Source organism: Callorhinus ursinus, unplaced genomic scaffold (genome assembly GCF_003265705.2).
Source record: "Callorhinus ursinus isolate GAN/ISIS: 27379988/994484 unplaced genomic scaffold, GSC_fseal_2.0 scaffold30, whole genome shotgun sequence".
In the NCBI taxonomy this organism is placed as follows: Eukaryota; Metazoa; Chordata; class Mammalia; order Carnivora; family Otariidae; genus Callorhinus; species Callorhinus ursinus.
In genome coordinates this window covers 13,402,395-13,423,052 of record NW_027397092.1, presented here as the reverse complement: position 1 = coordinate 13,423,052, position 20,658 = coordinate 13,402,395, and the positions used below count along the sequence as shown (strand labels likewise).

At 39.2% G+C, this 20,658-nt stretch overlaps 1 protein-coding gene across 3 annotated transcripts in view; it reads right to left on the bottom strand.

Annotated features, from left to right (window-relative positions):
* Positions 1-20,658, bottom strand: part of SLC27A6 (solute carrier family 27 member 6) — a 68,650-nt gene that overhangs the window by 24,140 nt on the left and 23,852 nt on the right. For all 3 annotated transcript variants that reach the window (XM_073878533.1, XM_073878534.1, XM_025860930.2), the window contains 2 exons: positions 17,371-17,529; positions 15,944-16,068 (listed from right to left, as the gene is read on the bottom strand). In XM_073878533.1, coding sequence (XP_073734634.1) covers positions 15,944-16,068; positions 17,371-17,529 — 284 coding nt within the window. The remainder of the gene's footprint in view (positions 1-15,943; positions 16,069-17,370; positions 17,530-20,658) is intronic.

The following is a 20,658-nucleotide window of genomic DNA, read 5'->3' as shown; positions in this document are numbered from 1 at the left end:
ATTCTGTGGTCTTCTCTTTTATTTTACTTTTTAAATTTAGTTATTTATTTTAGAGAGAGAGAGGGAGTGCACATGGAGGGTGGGGAGGGAGAGAATCCTCAAGCAGAATCCCTGCTGAGCAGGGATTCCACTGTGGGGATCCATCCCAGGACCCCGAGATCATGAATTGAGCCTAAATCCAGGGTCAGATGCTTAACTGACTGAGCCGCCCAGGCACCACTGGTCTTCCCTTTTAAAACAGACCCAGAAGATCATGCTTTGAGGGGTATGAGAAGAGATTCATTATTTACTGTTATGGGAAAAAAAGAGAAGGTGTATTTCTTCTGATTTTGAAATGCATGCACATCATAGAAAATTTGGAAAGCACGTGAAAGTTTAAAAAGGAATTAAAAAATCTGTAATCCTACTACACCAACATTATTTTTATATAACCATGTATATACATGAAAAGTCACAATCACACTGTATTAGAGCTATATATTTTACTTTATTAATATTATATTCTGAACACTATCCTAAGATACTAGCTCTTATGCTTCAAAAACATGATTTTTCATGTTTATATGACTATCATATCATTATATCACAATTTAACTACTATCACCTATTTTTGGATAACCAGCTTGTTTTCAAATATTCACCTATCTAAATAAAACTGAGTGAATATCCTGTCTATAAATCTTTGCAGCTCATTCAGATAGATTCCTGAAAGAACCTAATAGCTATCAATTTTTATGACTTTGTTACCAAAATTGTTGTATAAAAAGGACATCCTATTTACATCATACCTCTTCAATGTACTAGAACTAAGAATTCATTTAATTTAAAATGTTAATTTGATAAGAAAATGTGGAATAATCTTTTTTTGGATTTATTTTCTTTGATTTTAGGCAAGTTGAATTCTTGTCACATAATAAAATATTAATAAGATTAGTACTTTGTTTTAATAGTTAACGGAATTTATTTCCTTTTAATTTAATTTTTATTTTCAATATTTGCATTCAATGTGTTTATTTTTATAATTAAATATATTATTCTCTTCTTTGGTAATATTTTCTACTTAATTTGTGATTAAAAATCTCCTTTCCCATCCAACATCACAAAAAAAACAAAACAATAGACTATCTTCTTCTTTACATTTAACAATTATATTCATCTAGAATTAACTTTATGAGAAAAGTGGAACTTCTAAAATTTCATGTAATGATTTGTCTCATTTAAGGCCAATTCAGATTTCATGAAAATTCAGTTTACAATTTATTCAGCTCTAGTTATCCAAAGACTTGCAAATAGAAGCTTCTCAATAAAAGTCTAAAATTTTACAAACATCTTTAAACTGATTCAGTAAGTACATGCACACAAAATACTTTTAAACCATTCTCTAAAATCTTCCTTTAAAAGATAACTGAGAATCAAAACCTAAGCACTTCTGAAAGAATGAAATATAAATGACATAACTGATGTAAGTGATGTAAATTACGATTGTTTTACAGTTTACTGAAATAATTATCTAAAGTTGTCAATAGCATCATTCAGATTTTCGTTTCCTTGATTCAAATTATGAGCCAGGAAGTATATATAAATGAAGATAATATGATTCCTTTGTTTATAATAATAATGTAAAAATTATATAAAACCTGCGGCAAGTCCAAAAGATAGTTATTTTTGGCATACACACACACTCATTATGTACATACATATATGAAAAGAGGGAAAGAGAGAGAGAGAGAGAGAGAGAAATAAAAGTTTAAAAAAATAGTTTGCACAGGAATGGAAATTTTACCTAAAACATTATAATAAGATGTTATCATAAGGTCTAAATCAAGGGTTATTAGCAAACTACAGCCTATAGGGGCCAAATTCAACCTACCTCCTGTTTTTGTGAATAAAGTTTTATTAGAACACCATCACGCCTATTTATATGGACTGTCTATTGCTGTTTTTGTAATATAGAGGCAGAATTAAATACCTGTGACAGAGAAAGTATGATCCACAAAGTCTAAAATAATTTACGAATTGGTGCTTTTTTTGCTGACCTTTGTCCTAAATTGTAAAGAAAATTAAAAAAGCAACAACTTCTTAATATTAAGACAAGTCAAACACCATCTAGTTAAGTGGATGATACACTGGTGCTACATATATTGGTTCATTAAAATTCTTCATCCAATTTCTTTTCTTTTTATGTTTCTTTCTTAAGATGGGTTTTATCTTACTGGAAATAACTGGGAACTGGTTTTATTTGTAAAGTGGGTGAGTAGCATCTCATGCACATTGAGCATATTGGTTGATGGGCAAAATATTGGTCAGATGAATCTTTTTAAAGACTAGCCAGCTAGTGATGTTGTGAAGTTGAGGGGGATGACTCGAAGCCAGAGGACGGCATCCAACAGAGCCTGATAAAATAACTACATTAACCTGGTACTAACTGGCATGATGCACTGGGAGGTTGGCAGGGGTAAGGAAGTAGAAAAGGAAGGTCAGCAGAATGGCAAATTTAAAAAAGAAAACATAATCAGGATTGGCAAAGGGAGCTTCAAAAAGTGACCCTGGAATATATGGAAATTGGGAGGTGGGTCTGAGGGTTGCTAATTATATTTGGTTTGATATGTGTCCATTTTGAAATTGTTCAGAAACTAGCGGTACATCATCTAAAATACAACCAAATTTTCATAACTCCCACCTACAATTAAAAAGAATCCCCCTCGGGGTGCCTGAGGTCCCGCCTGAGCATCTGACCCTTGATCTTGGCTCAGGTCTTGATCTCATGATCGTGAGTTCGAGCCCCTGGTTGGGCACCATGCTGGGTGTGAAGCCTACTTAAAAAAAAAAAAGAAAGAAAAAAGAAAATAAAAATACCCTTAGCTGTCCATAAATTCCTCCAAACCTTCTTAGAACAAATTCCTATTGCTTCTAATTCTCCCTGAGGAGAACATGCATAAATACATAGGTACAATTAGATGAATACATAATACCTACATAAATAAATGCAGAAGAGAAAGAAGACAGAGACTGGCAAAGAACAAGAGAAGGGAGAGATAAAGAGAGATAAGAGAGAGAGAATACATGAGAGACCCGCAGAGACACACGGAACGCAGGAAAGACAGTGAAAGTGAAAGAAAGTGAGAGAGACCCACAGAGCAAGGGTGGAGGGAGTATAAACAAAACAGAGAAAGGGACCAAGAGTGAAATAGAGATCCATAATAACAAAGACAGAGACTGACATAGTCAGAGGCAGAGAGAGACCCACACTGTGAGGGAAACATTGAGAAACTCCAAGTGATGCAGGGAGACGCTCACACTCACTTATACAGGGATGCAATGTGAGGGACATTCAGAGACACAGAGAAATCCACACGCTGAGTGATATTAAGAGACAAAGGCACATGCACAAGGAGGGATGCTTGCTGTCGATCGCTGTCACTCTTTCTTTCTCTCTCTCACTCTCTCTCCACCCCCCCCCCACACACAGAGGGAGAGAGAAAGTTAAAAAAAAAAAAAACTAGACACAGAGAGACATACGAAGAAAGAAAGGCACACACCCAGAGACACACAGTTGTACACAGAGACACAGGTATTGAGACCCAGACAGAGATACAAGCAAATAGAGAAGCAAACAAGCAAAAACAAGTGAGGTAGAAACAGACAGAGAAAGGGGGCAAACACAGAAATCCACAGGGTGCAGGACAGGAACAAAAGACATGTTTGCAGCCCAATCAGCAGGAGCAAAAGGAGTAGATGTGTTTGAGCCCCCATGTTCAGGTTACCGTACTTTCTCATTTTAATCACCATGACAACCCTACAAAATAAGACACATTATCCCTGTTTTGCACATTGGGATAATGAAGTTCAGGTCCAAGGTCACAGACACGAAATAAACAAGAGACAGAATTTGAACTCATTAAAATGAAGGTGCTATGTGGGGAGGTCTGTTGTCTGTTCTCTCCTCTGCTGTACCCCATTGCCTAGGACAGTGCCTGGTGCATAAGAGATGTTCACAACATATTTGTGGAAGGAAGAAAGAAACAGAGGGAAGGCAAATCAAAGAAAGAAAGGGAGACAGAGATGGAGAAAGGGAAGGAAGGAAAGAAAGGGAAGAGAGGAAAAAAACCAGCTCAAAACGCTGCAAAGCCCATGTTCTATTTTCCAAGTGTTTCCCCATGATTTCAGGAATAGGAAGCAATCAAAACATGAGTTTCTAATTCAATAGTTAGTAATTAAATATTTATGGACTTGCACACACACACACACACACAGAGTAAGCCATTTTACAATACACAGAAAGTACTCATTTTTATCTCCAGCCATTTAAAATCCCATTTGAAATTCAAAAGAGAATCTGTAGGATGAGTCAGACCTCTTAATACAGAGATCCCACGGTCTTGGGTTTCAGTAGAGCAGTTTCCCTTTGCCTTTCAGTACCATGCACCCATAACAACGTGGACAGACCGTGTCCATAGCAGGACAGGAGTCACATCCAGCTGGTTTCCAGCACTGTCTGTTGAGCTTACTAGATGCCGGGCAGTGCTTGAACTACAACTACCCCCTACCCAGCCATATGTTCACTTATTCATTTGCTGAAATGGACAGGCCTCTAACAACAAAGTCTTTGTCTTCCAGAACATGGGCTTAATCCTACCCAGAAAATCTAAAACACCCAAGCTAAATGCCTCTTTGTATGTCTATGAAAAGTGAAAGTCTGAAGGTTCTGCTTAAATACAGGTAATTTTATATCAACCTTGCTTTCTCAAAAACAAGCGTGTTTGTTGATAGATGGAGACACAGAAAAGAAATACAAGTTAACAGTGAAAACAAAGGGGCAAATCATTTCTGCCTTCAGCCTCGGGTAACTAGCTGCTTAATGTGCAAAACGAAAGTATGGTCTAATTCCTAAAGGATCATCTGATATTTATAACAACACATGTTAGGGCTTATGACTCTTCCATCTTGATTCCATTTAACCTAAGACCTCTTTTTTCTAAAACCCACTGATAATTACACACGCACATGTGTCACACCAACACACTCCATGAAATAACTATATTCCAACAGTTTGCTGCCTTCACAGACACTCCAGTATTATACATTGAAAAAATAAAGGCAGCAAGTCAACTGGGTATTACAGATGGGTACAAAGTAACACTAAGGGCAAACAGACTGTCAGAGAATCCTGGGGCAAAAACAAAAACAAACAAACAAACAAACAAAAAACAAAAAACGTCATAAAACAGCAGATTTTCTTCGACTGCAGCAGGAAAGGCATGGTGGGGGGACAGGGTGGAGGCCTCTTTTGAGAAAGGGCTGGAGAGTACTTAAAAGGAGAGACCTGCCCTGCTGACTTGACCCGGGCTCCAGCTGACCCTAAAAGTCTTTGCTGCGTTGCCTCTCCAGCCTGAGTTTGGGCAGGCCATGGTTTCAGAGATGCCAGCCTCAGTTCAACAAACCATTTTAAGGCATAAATATAGCTTGAAAAGAGCTCTGTGATCTCAAGTATTACAGCAGAAAGCAACCACACTGTGGGCTTATTTCAAACTCATCTTCTAGATATAATAGTAAGAGGGACTGCCATTTACAGACCATTTCTTCTGAACAGGTGTTTTCTATCCTGACAGCACTCCGGGGAACTCAGAGGGCAGGGAAAGCCATGCTGCAGACCAGAGACATTTCCAAATTGCCTTGTTTGAGAAAGACTGGCTCCAAGAGTCTATGCAAGACTTGCCTTAAACCTGAATGGCAGTGCTAATTCAGCTAAAAAAACAAGGAGGGGGAGCCTGTGTAGACATAAAGGGAGGTTGATCTGGAAACCCAGAGAAAGGGTCACCTGAGCCACAACTAACATGACTTATTAATGAAATGTTCTGAAAAGTGTAGGGGCCCATGACCAAGATAATTTCTGCTGTGAGCTGGATGCAGCAATGGTTTGACTCCCTCCATGTAGGGATGCAAACTTTTGATTTATCCAAACTCCTTCAGGGAGCTCTGTCCTCCCCAGGAACATGACTTGCTGATTATAACTGAGCTTACCATGCAGGTCTGGGACCAGCGAAAATTGTGCTGATTCGGAGCACACAGGTATCCCAGCAATGAGGCTCATTATATTTGTTACTTTATCTTTAAAAAATGACTCAACAAATTTTTATCGAGCACCTGTTATGTGTCAGGTACCATATTGAGTACTGAGGGTGTAACTATAGATGAAGAAGACAAACGTCCTGCTTTCCTGGAAGCAGGAAATAATAGTGGAAGGGGGAGATTAAGAGACAATAAGGAACAATTACATATAAAATCTGTAGTAGGGTAATAAGTTATGTGAAGAAAAATAAAGCAGTGAAAGAAGACTATGAGATAAGCATTGTAATAGAATCTGACTTCATTCTTGAGGTCTGATTGCTGATAGCTTTCAGCTCTAGCACTCCCCTTTCTTTCCCTGACTCACATCTGGGCAAGCTGATGAGAACATCCAGTGCTCCTTCCTTTGGCAGCAACAGGAAGTTCAAAGTACACAAGCAGCCCCACGTGCACAAGACCACTTGTCCCGGTGCCTCCTTCTTGTCACAGTAACAGCCGAACCCGGCCCTTTCCCTGGCTGTCTGAAGTCATTTTTGGATATGCTTGGGACCCTACCCTGCTCTTCCCAGAAAGCCCCATTGTATGAGTAATAAACTTGTTCACATCCTCTTGGTGCAGGTATGGTATTATAAGTCTTAAGTCTTAACATCTGTACCAAATTTGGGTATGGGACCATCTGAGATGCTAAGGTGACCGCTCCACATATCAGTAGGACCTGTGGTCAGAGAAGACCTCTCTGGGGAGGTGGGATGTGGATGGGCTAGGGACTGAGCCATGCAAATATCCAAGGGAACATTCAAGGGGAGAGAACGGAGAGCCCTGGTATACTGAAGGAAAAGCAAGGAGGCCAGCAAAGGGGTGGTGGAATAAACAAGGAGGGCAAGCAGGTGTGGCAGGGAGGTGGGAGATGGGGGGAGATGCCAGCAGGGGAAGCAGACCACACAGAGCTGTGTGGTCCATCCTAAGGGAACTTGGATTTTCTTCCAAGTAAACCATCAGAGGGATTTTAATAGCAAAGTAACGCAACTTGAATTCCATTTTAACGGAATTGTTCCAACTGCTATGAAAGAATAGAAGGGGACAAAAGTGGGGTGAAGAGGAAGCCAGAGCTAAACTCTCAGGGAGATCAAGAGCTGGCTGAGATGAGAGCAGTAGGGATGCGGTAAGCTGAGGTTATGGTTCAGGATGCATCTGAAGGTCAAATCTGCAGCGGTTGCTCATGGATTAGACAGGGGGCGGGGGGGGGGGGGGTGGGAAAGAGAAGCTCCAAGGGAGATCCCAGGACCTGTGAGGCTGAGCACCTAGATGGGCAAGAAGGGCATGCTGATGGAAGAGATGGTGAAAAAGTTGAGCTTTGGCCATTTTTGAGATCAGATGCCAATTAGATTTCTAAGTGGAGATGTCCAGTAGGAATGTAGATAGATAAAACCTGAAATCAAGGGAGAAGACACAGCTACACACTTACGAGTTAAGTTGTGGATGGTATTTGTAGCCAGAAACATATCCCGGGATTGAGAGTAGAGAGGAGAAAGGTTTGATTGTGAGTGGTGGGCACTGTAACATTTACAGGTCAGGAAGATTAAGGAAGACCCAGCAATGGAGATGATTTAAAGCTATCAACTGGCACTCTTGGGCTTGGTCTATAGGAGTCTAATCTAAAGACCTATACTGATAAAGGGAGATCTGAACCTGTCAGGCCGGTGATGAGATCTTCAACTTTGGCATTATTTGCTGTGATAACAAAAACCGTCTTGTGAGGTCTCTTCCAGCCTCTCCCCATCATGTCAATCTGTTTCCATGTGAATTTCGGTGCTTAATAACTTAACCCTTCCATCAACCCTGGACATAACTGTTACTACATTCATTTTATTGATGACAAAACTGAGATTGGGGCTGCTCAGAAAAGCAAGATAATTTGCCCAAGATCACAGAGGTTTTGAGACACAGAGAAGTTAGGCTTGAATTTCAAGCTCCCTGACTTCAAGGGGCAAAGAAATGGAATGACTTGCCTGATGTGACACTGTGAATTAATGGTAAGGCTGGCAATAGATCCCTGATATGTTTAATATATTCTTATTTTTCTCCACTTGGAATAACATAATCACTTGGAAAATTCTGGCCATTTATCCTTGGCTGAAGATTCTTGTGCTTGCACACTGAAGGGCAAAGATTGGCCACTTCTTACCTTATTTTATACGTCCATAGCAAGGACGTCAAGAACACTATTAAAGGAATAGGCAATGTGAAAATGTGCAAATAAATAATAAAACAAACAATCTTGGAGGTAAACTTTAAAACGTTAAATCAATTTGGACTGTAGGAAAACCTCACCCACATGCCACGTTTACAGTAAGAGTAGTATATATAAGCCAAGAGGAAACAGGCACCCTATCTTCAGGATTTTTAATTACATTTCTGTTTTTGGTATTTTTATTTGTGAAAAGTATCATGTTATAAAATTATTACTATTTTAATATTTTAAGGTTTTACTTTGAAGTTATCATGCCACATTTAAACGGGCTTTTATAATTTTTATTTATTTATTTATTTATTTGAGAGACAGAAAGTACCTGCACAGGAGGTGGGGGTGGGGGGGGGTGAGCTGGGGCAGAGGGGGAGGGAGAGAGAGAATCCTAAGCAGGCTCCAAGCTCAGTGCAGAGCTGGTGGCGGGGCTCCATCTCACGACCCGAGCCCAAATCAAGAGTCAGACGCTTTACCCGACTGAGCCACCCAGGTGCCCCTAAACGGGCTTTTATAATTAATAAGTATGATTTTTATTAGTCAAAGAGCAATTATTTTCAACACACAAAAATCACTCTAGTTTTACAATGACATTTGCAGAAAACATTGCCACATTCTGTTTAAAAATAAATTCCTTCCATTTGTTTTGGGCTTCCCAGTTTAGATTTTTTTCATGTATATCTCATAGCCAGATTATGAGAAGCAAGGGGCAAATGAGGAGAAGTGGGTGTTGTCACCTGTTTTATATAATGACGGGAACCATGGCTCAAAGAGAAGAGACCGGCAGAAAGTCATACAACTAGAGTCTGAAATTGAACATGGGTCTTTTGATTCATAGTCAAGGCACTACCTGATGACTTTCTGCATAAAGTAAATTTGTTGGAAAATTTATTTTGAAGATTCATTTATTTATTTGAGAGAGAGAGAGAGAGAGAGAGAGAGAATGTGCACATACATGTGCGAGGGGACAGAGAAGAGGAGAGGGAGAGAATCCTCAAGCAGACTCCCCGCTGATACTGGAGCCAAATACACGGCTTGACCCCAGGACCCTGAGATCATGACCTGAGCCAAAATCAAGAGTCCAGTGCTTAACTGACTGAGTCACCCAGAGGCCCCTCCTTGTTGGGAAATTTAATAAATAAGAGATGTATATTCTTAATGGAAACCATAGCATGAATGGTACAAGCGGATAGACAGAAAAATATATGTATATTTTATATGCATCACTACCCATGCAATATGAATCATTAAATATTAAAATCAGCTCTTATTAAAACTGTTTAATAATATATCATTCTAAACAGTCTAAAACATCTAAAATAAAACATCTCAAAATATTCATTAATTCCCTGCTAATTCTACTAGCATTCAGGTTGTTCGTATTTCTTTTTTTTTTTTTTTAAAGATTTTATTTATTTATTTGACACACAGAGAGAGAACAAGTAGGCAGAGAGGCAGGCAGAGGGAGAGGGAGAAGCAGGCTCCCTGCCGAGCAGGGAGCCCGATGCGGGACTCAATCCCAGGACCCTGGGACCATGACCTGAGCCAAAGGTAGCCGCTTAAGCGGCTGAGCCACCCAGGCGCCCTCGTATTTATTTCTTATCTGAGTTCTTCTAAGGACTATATTTCTATTTTTGTAGTTTCTAAGCAGAAAAGAAGGTTCTGGGAACTTGCCAACTTTTCTAAATGCTTTCATATCTAGTATGAGAATATTAAATACATCTTTGATTTACTGAAGGAAAACTGAGTTTTAAAGGAGAGATGATTTACTCAACCATATAATAAAATGCCTCAAAAATTTGGGGGAAAGAAATAACAAAAAACGTATAAATGCCTTAAAACAACTAGGTCTTGGAGATAAAATCAATTGTTTGGAGTGTTCCAGAGTAGAAAATGATAACGAAACTAATGCAGAACATCTTAATAAGAGCTAATGCTCATATTAATTTAAAAATGTCATTCTTTAGAGGTTATTAAGTGTGATGAGAAAAGTTTCCAGAGCTCAATGCTTTGATAAACTACATCTTTTACAAGATGTGGAATGAGGAAAACGTGATGATAAAACATTTGAAGTTAGGTAGAAATTAAGAAAATGAAAACACTATAAAAGAACGAATGTTTTTAATATATCCATTAAGGTGCATGTATTCATTTACGTCAACACAGCATAATTTAGTCCCTTCTATTGGAATTTTATTCTTTGACACATCTCCATCTTCCTCATCCCCACCTCCCTAATTATGACGAGGAAAACTCTTAAAGTCTGGAAGAAATGATGGGCTTTCTTTGGAGAAAATAGAGTAGGTATCTTTTCAAATTCAAGTCTTAAAAAATCTCGCAGTGCTGATATTTGATTCTTGTCATTTAACAACTTCATCTTGCTACCCTAAAGAAAGCCCAGCAAACACTTAAGGGTGCCCTGCACAACTGTCTAAATATTGCTGGTGAAAGAATTGTATGGCTTTTAATGAACAATATTTAGTAAATATTTATCAGCTATCCGGGTCCCGTAAAATGTCTCTCTTTTCATAACGGGAATCGAGTGTAATCCATTTTGTCAAGGTTTTAATACACTTTAATGAAAATATCCAGAATCCTAAGGATACTTTCTAGCTGCCAGCGAATGTCCTCGCTTTTAAGAAAACAGAAGAGAGAAAAGAGATGTAACTTACAGAAGATATATTCACTAAAATACATATACTAGAAAGTATAGGCTATGCCCTCAGAATGTCAAAACACAGGTGTTTTACATTGAGACAAACTATACTGCCTAAATGATAAACTATAGTATTAACTTGAAAAACAAGCATTACACACATAGATCTTTTGCTTGGTTCATTATATCCTGCCCTCTGTAGGCTTTGGGCTCCGAGCACATTCCTATATCCAACTACCAATTCCACTTCTTTACCTGGATGCCTAATGAACATATCAAACTTCACAGGTCCAAAAGAAATTTAATTTTCATTCTTTAAATCTCAGTTTTCTTCACCTCTGTCAATGGCTCACAGTTTACCTGTTTCAACCAAAAACCTGAGACTCATCATTGATTCTATTACTTCACTGCCTAACCCTGAATTAACAAGTCTCGTTATCTTTCCTTCAAATAGATTCCAAATCAGTATAGTTTTTTGTATTTTTTTTCCTTTTCAGTTTGCCTTCATCTTTTCCCAAATGCTCTGATGGGAATGAAATCCAAATTTTCCTCCATCGTATACGGAGCCCCACGAGATCTGGTCTGCGAGATCTGCCCATCCACCCTTTCCTTCTCTAAATATTCATGCGTGTCCTCTGTGGGCTTCTTCATTTTCACTTTGTTCTGTTGTGATGCAATCCCCCATGGGTGCAAAGCCCCCTTTGTGGCTGGATCCCACTCGCCATACCAATTCCTCGTCTCATCGGTCACCATTTCAGACAAGCCTTCCCTGACTCCTCAACCTAATTAGCAATGCCCCACCCTCACCACCCACCACCCTACTTTTCCTCACCCTGTTTCATCATAACACCTGTCATTGTCACTTTCCTTCATGGGTTGGCTGGTGTATGTTCTCCCTCCCCAAACTAGAGCATGAGTTCCATGAGAAAAGGGGGCTTGTTGGTCTTATGTGCCCCCAAATACCAAATCCTGCAACACTATTTGAATGAGTGACAGATAAGATCCTATCCCTAAATAGTGCTGTCGGCAGTTTGGGGCAGAGTTTATTTAAATATGATGAACTGTACAGGAATCCCCCAGAGGATCACAGATGTATAGCACACCACCATATTCCTTACCAACCGATATGAAATGTAGCACTAATGCTAAGCAAACAAAGAACTCGATCCAGTCAGAGAGTGTATGATGCTGATGCTTCAATAATGCAGAAAACTTGGACGATTGGAACGTGGAGAGGGCTGCTTTCCTATTCTCCAGGGAAGGGAATCATTACTCCATCGCTCCGTGACTAAGAAGAGCCAGTACCTTGGCTTATTTTAAAAAAAAATTTTATTTTATTTTATTTATTTATTTCAGAGAGAGAGAGAATGAGAGATAGAAAGCACGAGAGGGAAGAGGGTCAGAGGGAGAAGCAGACTCCCCGCCAAGCAGGGAGCCTGATGTGGGACTCGATCCCGGGACTCCAGGATCATGACCTGAGCCGAAGGCAGTCGCTTAACCAACTGAGCCACCCAGGCGCCCCCTTGGCTTATTTTTAAAGGGTAAGTGCTACTGCCAGAAGTTTGAGGCACATCCAATGTTTATGCCAAAGGAACTTTGGTAACTGGACTTTTGAAAAAGAGAAACAAGACAGGGTGGGGTGGGGTGGGGGGGAGGTGGGGAGAGATGGATAAATGCTTCCAGCCAGGGAAGGCCAACCCTAGGGTGTTTTTATGCAACTACAACCAACCACATACAGCTTGGGGCAAAGCTCTATTTATTTCCCTCTCTTCTCCTCCTCAATTTGCCTTCAGGTCATTGCTTAAAAATTATTTCACAAACATAATCTTTTCTTCCAAGAACCTCAGTTAAGAATTAAAATATGATGTCACTAACTAAAAGCAAACAGGAATTCTGTTTTTAAGCACTCACCTCAGACCTTGAATTCTGCCAGCAGGTAAATCTCCTTTGGAATATATTACTTACCCTTGGATGTAGATAGAACAAATATCTGGATGCATTTAGAGAATAAGTGGTTTTGCTCCTTTTTTTTAGTTAAGGATTTATATTAAACAAATGTCTTTGGGGCTTCAAACCACGGTGTGGGACACATCCACTGTTAACTCTCTGAGGGCGTGGACCGGGTTACCTGTTCACTCTGGGCTGAGCCTGAAGCCACGGATCTGCCGCAGAGCAGATGTAGCCCCCTGCCTGCAGGAGCAGTTCACTGAAAGCCATAAATATTGGACCGAAAAAAAGCAAGACCTCCTTGAAGGGGTCAGATGTCTTAACAGAATGACTTTCTTCTTTCCCTAATCTTTAATGCCAAGAACTGCTTGTTCTTGTTCTGTGTGAAATCAACAAAAGGGATTAAGTAATACAATGCATCTCTGCAAAAAAAAAAAAAAAAAAACAACTTTTTCTTTTAGCAGAGCTTTTATTTCCCCTCTCTCTGCCTCCACTTGCCTTCAGGTAAATGCCTAGAGATTATTTCACAAACACTATCTGTTCTTCAAAGAACTTTAGTTAAGAATTAAAATATTTAATTAACTAAAAGAAAAATCAGGTATTCTACTTTCAATTCTCAGTTCTCTCAAATTCTCTGTGGCTATAGCATTTTTCCCAAATTGGTGCATTCCAAATTCAGAGCGGTGAAAAGGATATTTCTTTTTATAAAAAAATTCAGACGAAAACCCTTCGAAACAAGATTTGTAGTGAACATCATAAACTATAAATAAATACCTTTATTAGAGGAAATGGTAGCTCAAACAGATAAAACATTATGTGCTAACAACATCAATGAGTAAAAGACTCAGAAAAGACATTTTAAAGAGAAATCTAGATAATTTTCTAATTATCCGACCTTGCTAATAATCTGAACAAAGAATTTAAAAATGTTTGTTTCTAGTCTATAAAATTATAAATAAAATGATTGTTTCCCCATTAAAAAAAAAACACACAAGAAAAACCCCCCAAGACATCCCTTGTTCAAACAAAATATTATTGAAAAGCCCTAGCAAATTGGGTTTCATCCAACATATTTGAAAGGGTGGACCATGAAGACTGTCCTGTTTTTTTCCCTGTTCACTACCCTTCAGGGACTTATGAGGAACTTTGAAGGAGGTTCTAGTTCTTCATGAAGCATAACTGGAAAACCACTCTTTTTAACATAATGCAGTCTGATAAGAGACCATACGCACAATGGGTATACTCTCACAACATCAATGAGATTCTAAATCACATCAGCCATTTTTAACAGCAATTTGGAAATATGCCATAAAAAATCACCAAGGTATTCACGTCCTTTGACTGCCTTCACTTCTGAGCCCCCCTACTGGCTACATTGCATAAAGATATTAATTGCCGCATCATGTAACACAGTAAAACATTAGGAAGAAAAATGCATGTGTTCAGCCCTGCAGTGCATACTGACTGGCAAATGACCTTGCAAAAGCTCATGTTGCTATTGAAGGACGGAGAAAAAGAATGGCTGGGGGTGCAGTTTAGAAGGTCTGTGAAGAGGTTCATTACGTAGTGCCTAATCTGTCCTTACTGAAGGAGGTTTCTATCTTCACGGAGGACATTGATTCCCCAAATTATCCTTGCCCAGATATCACGTTACCAAAGACCACAATGAAAACTAGAAAATGGGGCAGGTTGCGGCATTATCATTAATTGTTCTCCAAGGACTCTTCAGATAAGCAGAGTCACAACTTTAACATTGGCAAAGTCTCCCTGAAGAAAATAAAGGTCAAAAAGTCTAAAACATTACTCTGGGACTCCCTGTCTTAGCGATGGATCTAGGGAATCTATAGCTATCTGAGGCACCCCTGACCAAGAAAAGAACAAGGCCACAAAAGGGGTAGGTCAGGAGCTAGACAGGAGGTCTCTACATGGTAAACCTCAAGCTTAAAGTGCATAAAAGGATTCTGTAAATAAGATTATCCAGTTTCACATTCTTCTTGTGTTTTTCTTCCCTGTGTAATCCCATATCTTCAACAAAGTCTAATTTAAATGCTTCTAGCCTAGTCTCAGCTATGCTGTGGGCAAAGGAAGGATTTTGTGTCCATATTTTAGCCAGCCAGAGAAGATATCCCAGCCCACCATCCATGCCTCAAGCTGGCATGCTGATGGCAAAGGTGATGAGTGAGGAATGAGGAAAGGGGTTTATCAAAGTCCAAGGCCAGGTCATCAGCTTCTGCTGCCTGCCCTGCACAGGGAGGCATTCCCAATCACCATTATTCATGGGGTGGTGTGGATTTGATGACAGAAGGTCACTTCTTCATAGCCTCAAGAATGTTTAAAAAAATCAGTTAAAAAATAAGCATCTCAAAATACAAATGAGACCAGGAAAAGAATGTCTGATGGCAAAAACGCAAACAAATGAATAAAGACAGACTTCAGGCTCTTGCAATTCTCTCTCCTTGTCTATTTTCAGAAAGGGACAATTTATCAGTTGTTTGTGGGAATGATGGTTTTAGGTGGGGAGACAGGAACACATGAAAGCAAAATTTCTTTTTAACTTTAAGTCAAAGCCAAACAAACAGACAGACTAATGTAATCACTTATTCAAAAGGAAAGAAATAACAAAAAAGTATAATCAACATCATTAGTTTTGTTTTGTTTTTTAAAGAACAGCATTTTGAAAGACTATCTAATTCAATCTTGCAGTTGTACAGAGCACGCATCTAATTTCATAACTGGATGTGTGCTACATTTGCAGAAATTTTAATCTGTCTAAACATAAAGTGGACTGTATCACAAGTGTCTTCTATCCTGCCACAATGTAAAGCACTTTAGTACAATCCTGCATAGCTCTCCTTTTATTTCCTCTGACTTGTTTTATACTCATTTTTTTCTAGGGGTACTGCCTACATCTCTGTAAATCAGTCAAACTATGTTCTGAAAGAAGGTAGAGTACACACAAATAAAAATTATTTTTCTCTCCATACTTTTTTCTTTCTGAAATTACTTTTCCTTCTGAAAATGATTCCTCTTACCTTCGGTTGTTTGCAAAGATAGCGACAAAGTTCTCCGATATACTGAAACACAGTCACATTATACTTTCTGCAGTCATTCCAAAACTGACTTGCTGAGAATTTCTTCTTTAACACACAAGTAGCTCCTATGAGAAAAGGCAAAGAACAGGCGCTGGGGAAAAATATTCAAGGGCAGAATTGACCTAAAACACAAAGGATGTTGCCCTGTCTAGAACTCCTGGAACTCTGTCTTGCCCTCCATTTCAAGGCTTTTCTAATCCATCAGTGGACATTTATTTCAAGCTCATTTGAAACCATTAATCTTACAATTGAATAAACTTTTAAAAAAATTCATGTTGTAATTCTATATTTTGACTGCAAATATTTTTTTTTTCTTTTTGAAATACGGGATGAAAGAAGAGGTCAAAATAAGTAGGGGAGTTGCAAGTATTAGAGCATGACTACAGGAAAGGGTCAGCCGTCTTCACAGAGACCAAGAATATTCACTTACTTTTGTTCTTGAATATGTACATTTTATTTATTTTCAAAACCTTAAAGCTGCCTCAATATTTCTTGATGCTGAGAGTTGGTAAGGCAGAATTGGGAAGATAGCACCAGCCAAGTTCATCGATGACTACGGACCCGAAATGTAACAACCTAATTTTCACAAGAATGTAAGTCATATGAATATGTTCCAAGGAAAATGCTAATGTCTTGACCCTTGCCTTTGTTCATTGATCGTATTCTAAATATGCTATTCCATAAAATCATTTTTGTATATTTCAGACAGATACAGATAGTAGTGAATGGTCTCTGTTATATACTATTTAGGGGCCAGATAAATAATCTCAGCATGTTCATGAATGGAATCCACTCAGTCACAAGCTACCAACAAACTTACTGGGTGCCTGGGGTACCTTGTTTGCAAAGATAACCTCAACAATTCCTTCTGTGCGCTTACCTTTACAATGTGAATTTGCCACCTCTCCCTTTCAAGGGGTAGGGTCTGTTTCCTCACCCTTCAAATCTTGAATCTATACTGATTTGTGACTTGCTTTGATCAACAAAATGCAGGTGATCAGTGTGATTTCTGAGGTCAAGCCTTAAGAGCTACGCAGTTTCTACATTCACACTCTTGGAAGGCTCCTATCACCATTTAAGGAGGCAGGAGTAGACCATCAAAGGATAAGTGACCACATGAAGAAGGAAGCCCAATCAACAGCCGGCTCCAACCATGTGACCTAATGTCCAAGGCACTGCTCTTTTCACTTCAGGAATAGACTGAGTATGTCACGAAACTGTGTCCTTTTAATAAAAATTATGTTCTAATTATAATAATAAGCCCACAATCACTCTGAATTCTACTGATAGAGCTTCAAACTTTAATGAACACAAGTTATGGTTAGTAAGCATTCGGGAAACTCATCAAGCAAAAAATGAAAACTTACCCAACTCAATACATCCACCAATTCCCAGAAGAGCTCCTGAACTATGATACAGAGGAAGAGTTATATAAATGATGTCATTAGCAGTACAACCGAAAGCCCACAAGCCAGCAGAACCCTTTAAAGCCTGCAGCTGACTGATTACAGCTGCTTTTGGTAGACCTGGAAGGAAAGAAAAGAGATATATGTAATAGAAAGCAAGTTTATGTATTACATGTGCTTTGTAGGGACCATGCAAATGTGAGCTACCGCTCTAATTAATTTCTAGAATCTTGGATCTACCCAGAAGGATCAAAACCAAGATTATATAGAGTTTGAGATACCATTAGCTTCCAAGAGCTATATCTACTATAAGAATGACAAAAATGCCCCAAATCTGGAAATGTACACCCAAAATGAGGTAAATCACAACATAAATCTAAATTTTCCTTAAAGTAGAAATTTTCTAGTGAAAAATTCCAAGTAAGATTCTATCTCAAGAACCAGCAATTTTGTCATGTTTCATACGTCCTGGTATAAGATCATTATAGAATATCAGATTCCATACTACATGATGCTGAAATAGTTCTATACATTCATGATTCAAACATAAATCATTTGCTTTTTTCTTTCTAGTCTTCTTCTGTGTCCTAAGGGTTTCTTATAAAAATTTCTAGTTATAATTAATGTATAAAACATTTTGCACACTGTTTTTAATTTTCCATATTGTTATAGTCTTTTGCAGTATAATGTCAGCATAATAAATTCATCCAGTTAATATATGATATAATATGAAATTGCCTTATCTGTGATTGAATATCAGCAATTTCATGTTTCAACCTACATCTCCTTGTACACACAACACACAACTGGTTTTCATAATGATAAGTATCCTCTCTTGAATTCATTTGTTAGATTAAATGGCATTTTAGTCCTATTCTGTTTGTCAGTTCAAAGAGTTCTAGTATTTCTGGAATGTCCTCATGCAGAGGGCCCCATTCCAAATCTACCTCACCAATAAAGTTTCTTTGCTTCACAACACGCAACGGTGATGAGGAGTGTCATCCATTCTTGCAGGGAGACAAGCAGAGACCAACGTGAGAGAAGCCACAGGAATAAGCAAATGGCAGGATCAAAAGTGAAGACCAGCCACCATAAAGTGTGGCCTTTCTCCACCCCGCATACTGACACAGAACGTCAGTGGCTCTACAAACTTACCGCTGCACCTGATTGGACTTTATTTCCCAATTCTAGAAATTGAGACCTAAATGTGTTTCCCAATTTGAAGTACTTCCTTGTAATTTTCAGCCTGCCTTAGAGTCCTACAGCAAAATATGCTCCCACAGTGATGTCAGCTGCAAGGATGGTGAGTCATTCTTTTTTCCCTCTCCCCTCTGATATACAACTAATGGGACATGTGTAACTACCTCCCCTCCAAAAGTGCGTCTGCGCAACATACAAGGACATCCCAGAGATCCGCCCATCTGTGGTCGTGAATGTGGGCGAACTGGACCCCAGAGGAGGTGGCAGAGTGAGGGAAGTGGTGCTGGAGCCATGACCCTTCTGGCAGAAGAGGTCAAGGGTGGCGGCAGTGAGTGGGGGAGTGGTGAATCTGCCTGGGCCCATAGGCTGCAGCTGGACCAAGCTGCTCTCTCTGAGAGACCACAGTGACTGAGGGGAGGGAAAGGGAAATGAAATAGGCAGACAAAGAGAGGTGAAGGAAAGTGACTCCTACTATCTACCCCAGGACTCAAGAGGACGGCCCATAGACCTTTAGGACCCCCCTCTCCCCTTGCACTTGATGATTCCCGTACCAGGGCAGAGGCATGCCCAAAGCCCCAAGTGCTAAGTACACACCACCCCCCCACCTCAACCACCACTCTGCCTTTTTTGTGTTCCCAGCTCCAGTAGAGAAACCAAGAATTGGTGCTATAGCGCCACCTTCTGGAAAACGAAAGGAAGGCTCCTAACTACCAATGTGTTCAACTGATAGTATCAAAGTAAACAAAACCTTGCCTAGGGGCGCCTGGCTGGCTTAGTTGGTGGAGCATGTGACTTAGTCTACAGGTTGTGACCAAGAGCCCCAGGTTGGGTGTAGAGATTACGTAAAAATAAAATCTTTTTAAAAAAACCCCAAAAAACCATGACGCCTGGTTTGTTCAGTTGGCTAAGCATCTGCCTTGGGCTCTGGTCATGATCCCAGGGTCTGAGATCTAGTCCCGCATCGGGCTCCTTCCTTGGTGGGGAGCCTGCTTCTCCCTCTGCCTGCTCTTCCCCCTGCTTGTGTTCTCTCTCTCAATCTGACAAATAAATAAATAAAATCTTAAAAACAAAAACAACACTGCCTAAATAAGAAAGGTATTTGCTGCCTCAAATATGGTGGCAGAGGCACTTTTCATCAAACATCATGAAAAATCATGGTCATAGAGTATAACAGAAAATGACAATTCTCCATGAACCAAACCCAAAGATATGGGATACTGCAATCTAACTGATACAGAATTTAAAATAGTTATTATGAAGATATTCAATGAGCTACAAGAAAACTCAGCGAGACAATATGATGATCTCAGGGATACAATTCATGAACAGGAGTAATTTAACCAAAGAAGACTGAAATTGTGAAAAAGAACCAAACAAATTCTGGAGCTGAAGAATTCAAGAAATGAGATGAAAAATGCTTTAGGAAGGCAGTGGAAATAGACCTAGATCATATGGAAGAGAGAATGAGTAAGATGGAAGATAGAAATACAGAAATGATTCAGGTGTAAGAGGAGAAAAAACTAAGATTTTTAAAAAGTGAAGAAAACCTATGAGAACCATCTGATTCCTTTAGAAAAGCCAACACAAGAATAATGGGTAGCCCAGAAGGAGATGAGAGGGAGAAGGGGGCAGAGGGAATATTTAAAGAAATAATAGCTCAGAACTTCCCGTATCTCGGGAAGGAACTGGGTATACAAGTCCATGAAGCTAACAGAACACCTTGCTATTTCAATGCACAAAGATCTTTTCCAAGACACATTATATTAAAACTGTCACAAGTCAATGATAATGAAAGAATTTTAAAGTCAGCCTAGGAGAAAAAGACAGTAGCCGGCAATGGTACCCCCATTATGCTATCGGCAAATTTCTAGCAGAAACTCTACAGGCCAGGAGAGAATGGAATGACATATTCAAAATATTGGAAGATAAAAATTGCCAGCCATGAATAATCCACCTGGCAAAGTTATCCTTCAGATATGAAGCAGAAATAAAGGCTTTCCCAAACAAACCAAAGTTGAGGGAGTTCACCACCATGAGATCTGACTTATA